Here is a 14,014-nt window from a genome sequence, read left to right as displayed (position 1 = left end):
TGACAGGGCAGTCATGTAGCACACTCATCTGTGACTATCTATCCAAGAGGTGGCCAGCACTTCCTGGGAAGCGTTAAGGGGCAGTCACACAGGGCCAGGAAAGGATGCTAAGTACACCCATGCTAACCACGTCTCTGTCTCTCTTTCATGCTGCAGGAGGACCACGTCAGGATCATGGATCCTGGTGACCTAGCTGTATGCCTGATAGCCTACAGAGAGTGAAGAAGATGGAGGAGAGAGTGACTGAGGCTCCTGGCCGTGCAAAGGCAAGAGCCTCAGGAAGGAGGGGCTAATGGGGCTCCCACATGCACTGTCCAGGAGCGATAGCGAACTGAGGCTGGTTGGCACCTAGCAACACCCAGGGTCTACAAACACCGCCTGTCATTCCTGCAGATGACCGAGAACTGGTGTCGACAATGACTGCACATGTCTAGGGACCTGGTCTGTCACATCTGCCACTTACTGCAGGACTTGGCGCCAATGGAGGGCATCCACTGCCAGTGGCTGTGACAGTGGTTGCGGTGCTCAGTTTCTATGCTAGGCTCCTTTCAGGGTTCCATAGGTGATCTCTGTGGGATCTTACAAACCGCCACCCACAAATGCATCCATGAGGTCACAGATGCCATCTTCTCAAGGGCACACAACTTTATGCATTTCACCCAGGACCGGAACAGCCAGGATGCAAGGGCCATTGGATTTGCCCAGATCTCGGGATTCCCACAGGTGCAGGGTGCAATCGACTGCACCCATGTGACGCTCAGGACTCCATCACTACATACGGTGGACCACGTCAACTGCAAGGGCTTCCATTCACTGAACGTGCAGCTGGTATGCGACCACCAGAAATACATCCTGCATGAGTGTGCACGATTTTCAGGGAGTGTGCATGACGCCTACATCCTCAGCCGCTCACAGATCCCTGCAATCTTCCGGGCTGCAGGGATGGCTCCTTGGGGATCAGGGCTACCCGCACAGGCCATGTGGCAGCCTCAGACTGCAGCAGAGCAACGATATAATGAAGCTCATGCTGCAGCTTGCAACTTGATGGAGCAGATCACCGGGATGTTGAAGATTCGGTTCCGGTGCCTGGACTGGTCTGGCGGTGCCCTGCAATATAGTCCACAGAGGGTTCACGCATCATCATCATTGTCTGCTGCATCCTTTACAACCTGGCACTCCAACAGGGAGACGAGCTGGCTGAGGAGAAGATGGAGGAACTTGTGGTCTCCTTGGATAAGAAAGACAGCAGCGGGGATGAGGATGAAGAGGTCTTCGATGGTGACAATGACAGGGATTAGGCTCTCGCAATGGCTAGATGAGTCAGGCATGCTCAGGAGGCCTTCATAGCTCCCAGATTTGTGGAGGATGATGACAACATGCAGTGAGGTGCCCCCAAAGATCCTCACATCACAGCTGTGAACGTTTGACTCCAGTCTGGCTTACGGCAGAGCCAAAAGCTTCTGTGAGAATGCTCCTGTGATGGAGACGCAGTGGAGGCCCTAATAGTCATTCAATCACAGGAGGATGATAACAACATGCAATGAGGATGCTCCACGAATCTTCACATAACCTCTGTGAATGTCTGACTCCTGTCTGGCCGAGGGCAGCTTGCTTGCACTCCATGATCAGGGTCATATCATGGAGATGCAGCCATGAAACTTCAGACGTATCTGATGTTGTATCCGCCTTCACCACCCGAGCCCTTCAGGAACTGGTGCACCGCATCAGTGGTCGCAGACGCTGGTGCGATGGGGGCCAGACCCACCTTAAAGGTGCTGAGAGCACACAGAGAGATTGCGAGAGCTCTGTGGCACCTGCCCACTTAATTCTAGCAGCAATGACCAGCACCGCCGAGGAGCAGGCATCAGTAATGTTTCCAGGGAGTGTGAGACCAGACCATAGCTGTGGTCTGAAGGCTGCACAGAGCACAGGGAAGAGGCCCTGGACTGAGACACCTATCTTTTATCTTGTGCAGAAAGGTTTCACATCCGAGTGACAAGAACACTGCTCACCAGAATAAGGAGCCACAGGCAGGGAGACGTTCTTAGGAGTGTATTGAAATAGTGAACCGTGTGTACGAGTGACCAACACCCGTGCCCAGGCTATACAACTACATTTCCTTAACTGCCCTAACCCTGCCGCCACATCTTGGTCCTCCCCTGACATCCACAGCTGAGGTGGAGGCAGCCTGCTGTCTGCGATGCACTGTCTGTGCTGGCTTTGGTGCACATCCTCTGGAGGGCTGAAACTTGGAGGGCCCCAGCCTGCATTCGTGGCCCTGCTGTGTGGCAGTGGCACCCGCTTCAGCCTGTGCAGCTGGAGCTGCGAGGTCACAGGAAGAGGGGAGTCGGATGGGCTGGACACTCCCGGAGTCACCTGGGTGGATGACCCTGGGGTGTGCACATGCTGATCATCCTCCCTATGGGTGCTTGAGGGACCCTGGCTGACTCCATGAGGGGAAGGGGTGGCTGGAGTGAGATCGAGCTACCCAGCACCCCCCTCATGTACACACTGCTGGAGGCCAACTATGGCATCAGCGATGGAGTTAAGCCCATGCAGCAGTGCGGGAGCGATGTCCTGGACCAAGGTTTTCATGGCGGTCACCATCATGCCAGGGTTGACCCCGGTGCGTTGCAATGCCAGCGCTATCACCACAGCCTGAAGATGGAAGGATTCCTCCGTCGTGCCTTGCAATCTGAGGAGCACAGCAGACATCCCTTCCTGAAAGCTTGCCTTTGCAGCTCCAGCAACTCTGACATGACCGACTCCAGAGGCTCACCATCTGACTCAGACTCAACAGGTTCCTGGCCTCCAGCAGCTCTCCAAATGCTTGGAACCTGGGAAGTCCCTGCCGCCACCTGCTGTGGATCAGACTGTGCACTGTGCTCACCAGTATGTGATCCCATGCCTGCTGTAGAGCTAGGTCTCACCAAGGAGTATGTCTTTGCACTGGGGGAGGGTGTGGGTGAGCGCTGTGATGGAACTTGTAGGAGGGGTGCATTCCGGTTCCCTTTTGGATGTCCCTTCTGAACTGGCTTGGAGGCCCTGGGCCATGGCTCCATTGGCTCTTGGAGTGATGGGCCTGCGAAAGCAAGGTGAGATAATTAGTGCATGACAGTGGCCTGTGGCACGGAACACGTTACTCACAGCATGGTTGTATGATGGATGTTGCACTGCTGAATCCTCACTTGGTAGAGCAGCGCCAACCTCACCGTCAGCACAGGACTGGTCTCAATCATCGCCGGCCAGCTGGATGGCTCTGTTCTCAAATTCCATAAGGACCTTAAACTCCGCCATTCCTCCACTTGCCTGAGACCCTTCCCTCCTGTTGTGTGCTAGTTGTCCTGCATGGATATAGATGGGGAGAGTGTATCAGGACACCTGCCGTGCCAGGTGAGACCTGGCCTGTGCAGGTGGTGAGTGGTCCCATGGACGGGCTAAGAACAAAGCAGATGTGTATGAGAGAATGATGTTCCTTGAACTAGCAGTAAGTGAGGGCTCTGTGGATATGTGATGGGTTTGTGAGTATGCGAGTTGAGAGTGATGTAAGGAGTGACTTACCCTGGTGGAATGGAGGAGATCATTCATCTTCTTGTAGCACTGGGTGGCTGTCCTCTCCTGAAAGGCATTCGCACTGACCACTGCTTCGCAAGCTGGGTTGGTGACGTTGCTGCCCATCGTGCGGCCATAGTGGGGGTACAGGAAATCCCGGTGGGCCTTCACAGCATCCAGCAGTTGCTCAAGGGATCCGTCATTGAAGCGGGGGCTACACTGTTTTTTCCTTTGCTGGCCAGGTCTCTGGTGCAGCAGAAAATCGGCGGGGTGATGGCGGGAGGGCGAATGAGAGCCCACCTGCCATGGAAACGGCATGTTTCCCGGGAATGCATAAATAATGAGGCAGGTTTGGGACAATATGGCGCAAAAACCCGCCATCGTCATCGGTGGGTAGAATGCCATTTTGCCCGCCCACTACCGCATTTAGTGTAAATCTGGGAAAATTCCACCATAAGTATGGTGGCGGGTGGGTTTTGCGGCATGTTTCCCACTGGGGGTGGTGGCAGGAACTCACACCTGATTTCACACTCAGAACCTCATTAATTATGCATGGACGAGTGGTTCTCCAGATCACATGGTGGGGTGGGAACTGATTCATCCACCCCGCTGTTACCTAATGGGGTTGACGGTCCAGGCACTATATTTAATCATCACCCGAACACACATATTCACTCTCTCCAGCCAGCTGTGTGGAGGAGACATCTTGATATGGCAGCATCCTAAAAGAAAGCTGCACAAAAGTTCAGTAATGACTCCATGAGGCCCTCATCCATGGAGTCCACCAGCACTGGATGCCCTCTCCCCAAGAGCTGGCTCCAGGAAGCCCACCAGCCTCACCTCACTGGCCCAGGAGGCAGTTGCAAGAAAGGTCAGCTTGTCAGATCTGCCTGAGAAATGAGGATGAATGATCTCATCTGCTCTGCTAAGGTAAGTCAAATTTCAGCTCACTCCAATCTCACACACTCATAATGGCATCATGCACTCAAAGGGTTGCACTGCTCAGGGATCTCACACAATGTTAGCAGGGAACACATGAGCACTGACTGTCTCACGGACACTTTAACATCACAAGCACCTCATCTATAATGCTGTACACACTCCATCCTCAGCCCTTACTGGGAAGTGCTCAGTACACACAAGTAGGCATGCTTGCTTCCCAACCTCTCCTCTATGTCTTCTCATCACATTCCATCCATTTGTCTTCACGCAGGTCAAGCTTGCCCACAACAAGAGGGAGAGATCGCAGACTGGAGGAGGGACAGCTGACATCCTGGAGCTATCCAAATTCGAGGAGAACGCTGCCAAGTTGACGGGTGAGGACAGGGATCACTCCTATGGGGAAGGCAAGATCAGCCTCTCCCAGCAAGCCAATACGGCTGCCGCCATGAGTTGATCACATTCTGACATTCTCAGTGAGTGACATGCAATGTTGTATTCAGCTTCTTCATGAACTAAATCTATCTGCTCTCTCTTAAAAGCACCAGCAGGTCCAGACAGACCACCAGTCCAACATAAGTCGAAGCCCCCAGGCCACCTCAGAAGAGGATGCTGAGGAGCCATTTGAAGAAGATCCACCTTTGCATATACCTGCACCCCCCACCAGCTCAGAGATACACACCCCGGTGGGTCATAGTTATAGAATAGATTCGGAGTCACATTCTAGGGAATACCTCATTGACACATCTCCACAGCAGTTGAAGGCAGTGACAGCCCTGGTGTCTGGCAATCGGAGGACTGCCAGAGATCAGGCGCCCGCTGATTCTGAATTTGATGATGAGCTTCTGGAAACAGCTGTGTCACACATGCTGGAGATGCAACAACAGAAAACAGAAAATCAGGTAGAGTTGTGAGAGGCAGTCAACAGACCAGAGCAAGAAATGGAGGAGTCCTTGGTCCAGCAGATCCTGCTGGATTTGTGCTCGGATCTGCACTGCATTGCTATAGGCATTGGTGGGATCTATCAGTGGTTAACTGAGATGGGGGCGGGGCACCTTGACTTCCTTCCAGGAGCCCCTTCTACTCAGGGAGGGGCCCTTGGGCACCGACAGGGAGGAGGACTAGCACCTGGAGACCCCAGGGCCATCCACTCAGGTGACTCCAACAGTGTCCAGCCTTACCCAATTCCTTCTGCCTGTGACCCCGTCACCTCCAGCTGTACAGACCAAGGCGGGTGCACCTGCCCCACAGCAGGGCACCTTAAGCAGGCCAGGGGCCTCCAGATCTCAACCTTCTAGAGGACGCTGGCCAAAGTCATCAAAGACAACAGGGCAAATCAGTCAGCAGGCTGCCTCCGCCACTGCTGCGGATGTTGGAGATGCACCTAGACATAGCAGTAGGGTTAGAAAAATTAAGGAGCTTTTCCACTCTCGCCGGCCACAACCCCTGCTGACAGGTCCGGATAATTCCGCCCAATGTCCCTACACTTGGAGAAAGTTGTAGATTTCTAAAGTATTCCAGTCCATCTGTAATGCAATAGTAGAGTTACAAGATTTTGTAGAATCATCTAAATATTGAAATGTTTTATTGCAAGTACATACAGAGAAAGTACAGTTAGGAGATGTGAAATACAAATTACAGAATGCCTGGCTTGATAATTAAAGGGGCTGAGTTGCGTGTCAGTTGTGGCAATTGACCTCGACAGAATCCCAGCCACATTCCATGGTTTCCAATGATTTGTTATACCATAAATTATGTCATTAAAATGATTAAAGTCATTAGAAGTATCCATGTTAAATGAAAACTGTCTATTTGGAATATCAGCTGCAATATAACCAGTATCTTCTTCTCAGTGTTGCCTGTTATTCATTGTGACACGATATGAGAGATGAGACATGAAGAATTAAAATAGCATTTTCACATTATTGGACACTTCCAAACAGTATTTTTTAATTAATTTTCACTCAGCAACGATGAGGAGCAATGATACAGCTCCAAGTCAGGAAGTTCGTGGTTTGGAAGGGAATTTGCAAGGAACAGTGCTCCCGTGCATCTGCTACCCATGTCCTTTTAGAGGTCGCAGGCTTCAGACGTGCTGCCAAATAAGCCTTTCCAAATTTCTGTAGTGCATCTTGATGATACAGACTGCAGCCACGATGCATTGGCAATGGAGGGTGTGAAGGTTTACGGTGGAGGTTGCAGGCTTCAGACATGCTGCCAAAGAAGCCTTTTCAAATTTCTGTAGTGCATCTTGATGCTACAGACTGCAGCCACGATGCATTGGCAATGGAGGGTGTGAAGGTTTAAGATAGTTGATAGAGTGACAATCAAGCATATCATTTTATCCTGGATGTTATCAAGCTTCTTGTGTGTTATTGGAGGTGCAATCATCCAGGCAAATGGAGAGTATTCCATCACGCTCCCCACTTGTGCCTTGTAGGTGGAGGAAAGGATGTGAGTCATTTGCAGTATAATACCCTACCTCTGAACCACTCTTGGAGGCACATTATTTATGTGGCTGGTCAAGTTAAGTTCAGGATATTGATGGTGGGACATTCAGCAATAGTAGCAGTGTTGAATGTCATGGGGAGATGGCTAGATTCTGTTGTTGGAGATGATCATTGCCTGATACTTGTGTGGCACGAATATTACTTATACTTATTAGCCCAAGCGTGAATGCTGTCCAGGTCATGTTGCATGCAAGCATAGACTGCCTCATTTTCTGAGGCATTGCAAATGGAATTGAACTCAGCAATCATCAGTGAATATCCCTACTTCTGACCTTATGATGGAGGGAAGGCCGTTTAAAAAAAAAATTGGTTGGATAGTTTCAGACTACAGCCATGAACATTTTTTTAAAGTTTCAAATGTTTCCCTGGTGCTAACTAATACTTTCAACATGAAGGCTTCATAACTACGAATGTCATTGCTAAACAGATCAATTACTGAAACCATCTCATTCCTGATCCACATAACAGCAATTTATTGTATTTTCCTTAGAGTTGCAATTAGTCCTATTTCCCTTCAGCATGAGTTGTGGCAGTTTTGTTTCATTTGGGATAGTTTCCTGGCAAACTGAAATGAACATGACAAATCACTTTTCTTTCTCACCCATATCCTCCATTGTCCTGAAGGCACTGGCTCCTTGTTGGAATATAATTCAATGGGGCCAGCCTCCACTGGACCACTAACCTGATTAAGTAACCATGTTTTATTCTCCTAGTTTGGCTTTCACACTGCACATGTGGAAGCCAATTGTCTCTTCAAAAAGGAGGAAAAAGTTAAAGGAGAACACTTTTCATGGATTACTGTTGTACATCTCACAGGCCAACTTTCGTAAAAGCCTGGAACAGAATTGCTGTTTGTTCATCTACAGTCAGTTCATTTAGAGACTGGGTAGAAAGGTAGAAGGATAGAAAGAATGTTAGCAAGATTAAGCTTTCACAAAGAGCTTTCAGATATGTCTGCAGCTCTCATTATTTATGTTTCTAAGGTGAAAATGATTTGTCTGTTTAAAGAACACATGAACAAGGAGCAGGAGTAGGCCATTTGGCCCCTCGAGACTGCTCTGCCATTCAATAAGATCATGGCTGGTCTGAAAGTAACCTCAAATCTGAATCCCACCTCCACGTACCCTCGATAACCTATCACTCCCTTGCTTACCAATAATCTATCCACCTCTGCCTTAAAAATATTTAAAGACTTTGCTTCCACCACCTTTTCAAGAAGAGGGTTCCAAAGACTCAAGACCCACTGAGAGAAAAAGTTTTGTCTCATCTCCGTTTTAAATGGGCAACCCTTATTTTTAAACAGTGACCCCTAGTTCTAGATCCTCTCCACATCTATCCTGTCGTAACCCCTCAGGATCTTATATGATTCTATCAAGTTGCCTCTTCCTCTTCTAAACTCCAGCAGATATAAGCTTAGCCTGTCCAACCTTTCCTCATAAGACAACCCGCCCATTCCAGGTATTAATCTGGTAAACCCTGTCTGAACTACTTCCAATGCATTTACATCCTTTTTTAAATAAGGTGACCAATACTGTACACAGTACTCCAGATGTGGTCTCACAAGTGCTCTATGTAACTGAAACATAACCTCCCTACTTTAGTATTCAATTCCCCTCACAATAAATGGTAACATTCCATTAGCATTCCTAATTATTTGCTGTACCTCCATACGAGCCTTTAGCGATTCATACACTAAAACACCGAGATCCCTCTGCATCTCAAGCTCTGCAATCCCTCACCATTTAGATAATATGCTTCTCTTTTATTCTTTTGCCAAAATGAACAATTTACACTTTCCCACATTACACTCCATTTGCCAGATCTTTGCCCACTCACTTAATCTATATATATCTTTTTGTAGCCTCCTTATGTCCTCTTCACAACTTACTTTCCTACCTATCTTTGTGTCATCAGCAAATTTGGTAACCATCCCATCCATCCCTTCATCCAAGTTGAGGCTAATCAGTAGAAAATTTCAAAATGGAAATGTATGCACTTTTACTAAGCAAGAATGTTAAAGGTTCTGGAACCAAGGTAGGTATATGGAAGTCACAATCTAACTTAATGGTAGAACAGGGTCAAAAGGCTGGGTGACTTACTGATCCTATGGTCTTACATTCCTAGGCCCCATTTGAAGCACCATCCCCAATGTGCCAATATTCTTCTGTAATTATTGTTTCAATAAATTATACAGTGACTTACAAAACATGATTTGTTTGGAATGAAAAAATGTTATGATCAAAGGAAGATAAATATTATTATAAAACAAATTAATCTATTCTGAACTAAAATTTAATTGTGTGGCCTTAATAGTGTCTGAGAGGAATAGAATTTGTTATAAAACAAACTGTTTTTACAAAAGGATACTGTTTAGGATTATTTCATATCAAAAAATGAAGATTCAGCAATGATGTTGAGGTTTTTTCAAGGCATTCTTTCTATCAGTACTTTTGATTCTGATAAATTATAATTATATTCTACGTGAATGAAACTGAATGCTGAAATGGTTCATAACTTTTAGTTTGCTTACATCAAGTGAGAAATATAAAGTTTTCACATAAATTCAACCTGTTTTCTTTCAGGGTGACAAAGGAAATGCAGGTGTCAAAGGAAACCAGGTAAATTGCACAAATCTCTTAACATATCTGGCTTACTTCAGGGATTCGTGGCCTTGTCTCCAGGGAGCAGACTCGGAGGGAGGAGCACTGGAGCGGTGACCTCGAGGCACAGAGTAACTGAAGCCAAAACTGAAAAAGTGACGTCACAGGACAGCTGTGACCTGATTGGTTGGTAGGAAATCTGCACCAAATTTGAAAAAAAAACACTGCAAAGCTAATTAATAAATTAATTAACTAAGTAGAGATGGCTGGGCAGGTGATGTGCTATAGCTGTATGATGTGGGAGCTGGCAGATCCCATTGCAAGCCGCAGTGACCATGTCTGCAGCAAGTGTTGGTTGCTGGAGGAAATCCGGCTCAGAATTGATGAGCTGGAATCCGAGCTCTGTACACTGCAGCACATCCGGGAGGGGTAGAGTTACCTGGACGCTTTGTTTTTAGGAGGTGGTCACACCCGATAGATTAAGTACCTCAAATTTGGTCAGTCGTCAGGTCAGCAGGGTCTGACTGCAAGTGAGGCAAGTAGAGGGATCCTGTGTTCAGGAACAGAGGAACCTTAGCTCTTGACCTTGTCCAACAGGTACGAGGTACTTGCTCCCTGTGTGGATGAGGAACAGGGCTGTAGGGAGGATGAGCCAGCTGACCACGGCACCATGGCACAGGAGGCCATTCAAGAGGGGGGAGCAAGAAGACAAGTGGTAGTTCTAGGGGATTCTATAATTAGGGGAATTGATAGTATTCTTTGTAAGCAGGATCGAGAGTCCCGCACGGCATGTTGTCTGCCCGGTGCCAGGGTGAGGGATATCTCTGACCGGCTTGAAAGGATATTGGAGAGGGAGGGGGAGGATCCAGTTGTTGTGGTCCACGTCGGGACAAATAACATAGGTAAGACTAGGAAAGAGGACCCGTTTGGGGATTATCAGGAACTAGGAACTAAATTAAAGAACAGGTCCTCAAGGGTTATAATCTCCGGAATACTACCCGAGCCATGTGCAAATTGGCATAGTGACGCAAGAATAAAGGAGGTAAACACGTGGCTAAAGGGGTGGTGCGGGAAAGAGGGGTGCCATTTTGTGGGGCACTGGCATCACTATTGGAACAGAAGGGATCTGTACCGTTGGGATGGTCTCCACCTGAACCGATCTGGGACCAATGTTCTAACGAAAAGGGTAAATAGGGTGGTCAGCAGGACTTTAAACTAGAACGTGGGGGGGAAAGGAAAGGGTAAAACTGCAAGAATTATGACTAATGGGAAACAAAGCAGCAGGTTAGCATGTGGGGCAGTGGATTCAACTTCATGGAAAATTATGAAAAAACTGAAAAGAAAGGAGAGCCCAGGAGAGGCTATTAAAGTCTCCAGAACACAAAATAGAACAGAGTGTTTGGAAAGGACTAGGAATCTAACTTCAAGCACATCAGATAAAGGGACGACAATGAGAAGGGGGATGGGAAACACAGGACTGAAGGCGTTGTTTCTGAATGCACGCAGTATACGAAATAAGGTAAATAAGCTTGTGGCGCGGATTAAAATTGGCAGGTATGATGTGGTGGGCATCACGGAGACATGGCTGCAAGGGGATCAGGACTGGGAGCTAAATATCCAAGGATATACATCCTATCGAACAGATAGGCAGGTTGGCAGAGGAGGTGGGGTTGCTTTGTTAGTAAGAAATGAAATTAAATCGATAGCAAGAAACGACGTAGGGTCAGATGATGTAGAATCTGTGTGGGTAGAGTTGAGGAACCGCAAAGGTAAAAAACACCATAATGGGAGTTATGTACAGGCCTCCGAACAATAGTCAGGATGTGGGGCACAAGATACACCAGGAAATAGAAAAGGCGTGTAAGAAAGGCAAGGTTACAGTGATCGTGGGGGATTTCAATATGCAGGTAGACTGGGAAAATCAGGCTGGTAGTGGATCCAAAGAAAAGGAATTTGTGGAATGTCTACAAGATGGCTTTTTGGAGCAGCTTGTGGTGGAGCCCACTATGGAACAGGTAATTCTAGATTTAGTGATGTGTAATGAAGCAGATTTGATAAGGGAGCTTAAGGTGAAGGAACCCTTAGGAGGAAATGACCATAATACGATAGAATTTACCCAGCAATTTGAGAGAATAAAGCTGGAATCAGATGTAAGGGTATTACAGTTAAATAAAGGTAACTACAGAGGCATGAAGGAGGAGCTGGCCAGAATTGATTGGGAGATGAGCCTAGCAGGAAAGACAGTGGAACGGCAATGGCAGGAGTTTCTTGGGAGTAATTTGGGAGACACAGCAAAAATTCATCCCTAGGAAGAAGAAGCGTACTAAAGGGAGGACAAGGCAACCATGGCTGACAAGGGAAGTCAGGAACAGCATAAATGCTAAAGAGAAAGCATACAATGCAGCAAAGAGGAGTGGGAAACCAGGGGATTGGGAAGCCCAAAGAACAACAGACAGCAACTAAAAAAGAAATAAGGAGGGAAAAGATTAAATATGAGGGTAAACTAGCCAGTAATATAAAAGAAGATTGCAAGAGTTTTTTTAGATATATAAAGGGTAAGAGAGAGGCAAAAGTGAACATTGGGCCACTGGAAAATGACACTGGAGAAGTAGTAGTGGGGAACAAAGAAATGGCAGAGGAACTGAATAGGTACTTTACGTCAGTCTTCACGGTAGAAGACACGAGTAACATCCCCAAAGTTCAAGAGAGTTGGCGGAAAGAGGTGAGTATGGTGGCCATTACCAAGGAGAAGGTGCTAGGAAAACTGAAAGGTCTGAAGGTGGATAAATCACCTGGACCAGATGCATTACACCCCAGAGTTCTGAAGGAGATAGCTGAAGAGATAGTGGAGGCGTTAGTGGTGATCTTTCAGGAATCACTGGAGCCAGGGAGGGTCCCAGAGGACTGGGAAATCGCAAATGTAACCCCCCTGTTTAAGAAGGGAGTGAGGCAAAAGACAGAAAATTACCGGCCAATTAGCCTGACCTCGGTCGTTGGTAAGATTTTAGAGTCCATTATTAAGAATGAGATTTCAGAATACTTGGAAGTGCATGTTAAAATAGGGCAAAGTCAGCATGGTTTCATCAAGGGGAGGTCATGCCTGACAAATCTATTAGAATTCTTTGAGGAGGTAATGAGCAGATTAGACAAAGGAGATCCAATGGATATTATCTACTTGGACTTCCAGAAGGCCTTTGACAAGGTGCCGCACAGGAGGCTGCTCAGTAAGATAAGAGCCCATGGTGTTAGAGGCAAGGTACTAGCATGGATAGAAGATTTACTGTCTGGCAGGAAGCAGAGAGTGGGGATAAGCACGGCGGCCGGTGACTAGTGGAGTTCCACAAGGGTCAGTGTTGGGACCACAACTTTTCACTTTATACATTAATGATCTAGATGAAGGAACTGAGGGCATTCTGGCTAAGTTTGCAGATGATACAAAGATAGGTGGAGGGACAGGTAGTAATGAGGAGGCGGGGAGGCTGCAAAAGGATTTGGACAGGTTAGGAGAAAGGGCAAAGAAGTGGCAAATGGAATGCAACGTGGAGAATTGTGAGGTCATGCCCTTTGGTAGGAAGAATAGAGGCATAGACTATTTTCTAAATGGGGAAGAATTCAGAAATCTGGAGTGCAAAGGGAACTGGGAGTCCTAGTCCAGGATTCTCTTAAGGTTAACTTGCAGGTTGAGTCAGTAGTTAGGAAGGCAAATGCAATGTTGGCATTTATTTCAAGAGGACTAGAATATAAAAGCAGGAATGTGCTGCTGAGGCTTTATAAGGCTCTGGTCAGACCACATTTAGAATATTGTGAGCAATTTTGTGCCCCGTATCTCAGGAAAGATGTGTTGGCCCTGGAGAGGGTCCAGAGGAGGTTCATGAGAATGATCCCAGGAATGAAAGGCTTAACATATGAGGAACGTTTGAGGACTCTGGGTCCTTCCTCGATGGAGTTTAGAAGGATGAGGGGGGATCTGATTGAAACTTACAGAATACTGAAAGGCCTGGATAGAGTGGACATGAGGAAGATGTCTCCATTAGTAGGAGAGACTAGGACCCGAGGGCACAGCCTCAGAGTAAAGGGAAGACCTTTTAGAACACAGATGAGGAGAGACTTCTTTAGCCAGAGAGTGTTGAATCTATGGAATTCATTGCCACAGAAGGCTGTGGAGGCCAGGTCATTGAGTGTATTTAAGACCAAGATAGATAGGTTCTTGTTTGGTAAGGGGATCAAAGGTTACGGGGAGAAGGCGGGAGAATGGGGTTGAGAAACTTATCAGCCATGATTGAATGGCGGAGCAGACTCGATGGGCCGAATGGCCTAATTTCTGATCCTATGTCTTATGGTCTTATGGCTTATGGTCTTATATGAAAAACCAATTTATAATAACAATACTTGAAGTACACAAATATAAATAAA

At 47.2% G+C, this 14,014-nt stretch overlaps 1 protein-coding gene across 2 annotated transcripts in view; it reads left to right on the top strand.

Annotated features, from left to right (window-relative positions):
• LOC121278460 (collagen alpha-1(XXI) chain-like) overlaps nt 1-14,014 on the top strand; it is a 468,271-nt gene that overhangs the window by 355,482 nt on the left and 98,775 nt on the right. For both annotated transcript variants that reach the window (XM_041188910.1, XM_041188909.1), the window contains one exon: nt 9,584-9,619. In XM_041188910.1, coding sequence (XP_041044844.1) covers nt 9,584-9,619 — 36 coding nt within the window. The remainder of the gene's footprint in view (nt 1-9,583; nt 9,620-14,014) is intronic.

Source organism: Carcharodon carcharias, chromosome 5 (genome assembly GCF_017639515.1).
Source record: "Carcharodon carcharias isolate sCarCar2 chromosome 5, sCarCar2.pri, whole genome shotgun sequence".
Taxonomy (NCBI): Eukaryota; Metazoa; Chordata; class Chondrichthyes; order Lamniformes; family Lamnidae; genus Carcharodon; species Carcharodon carcharias.
Note: the sequence above shows the minus strand (reverse complement) of the source record. Positions and strands in the feature narration are given on the sequence as shown.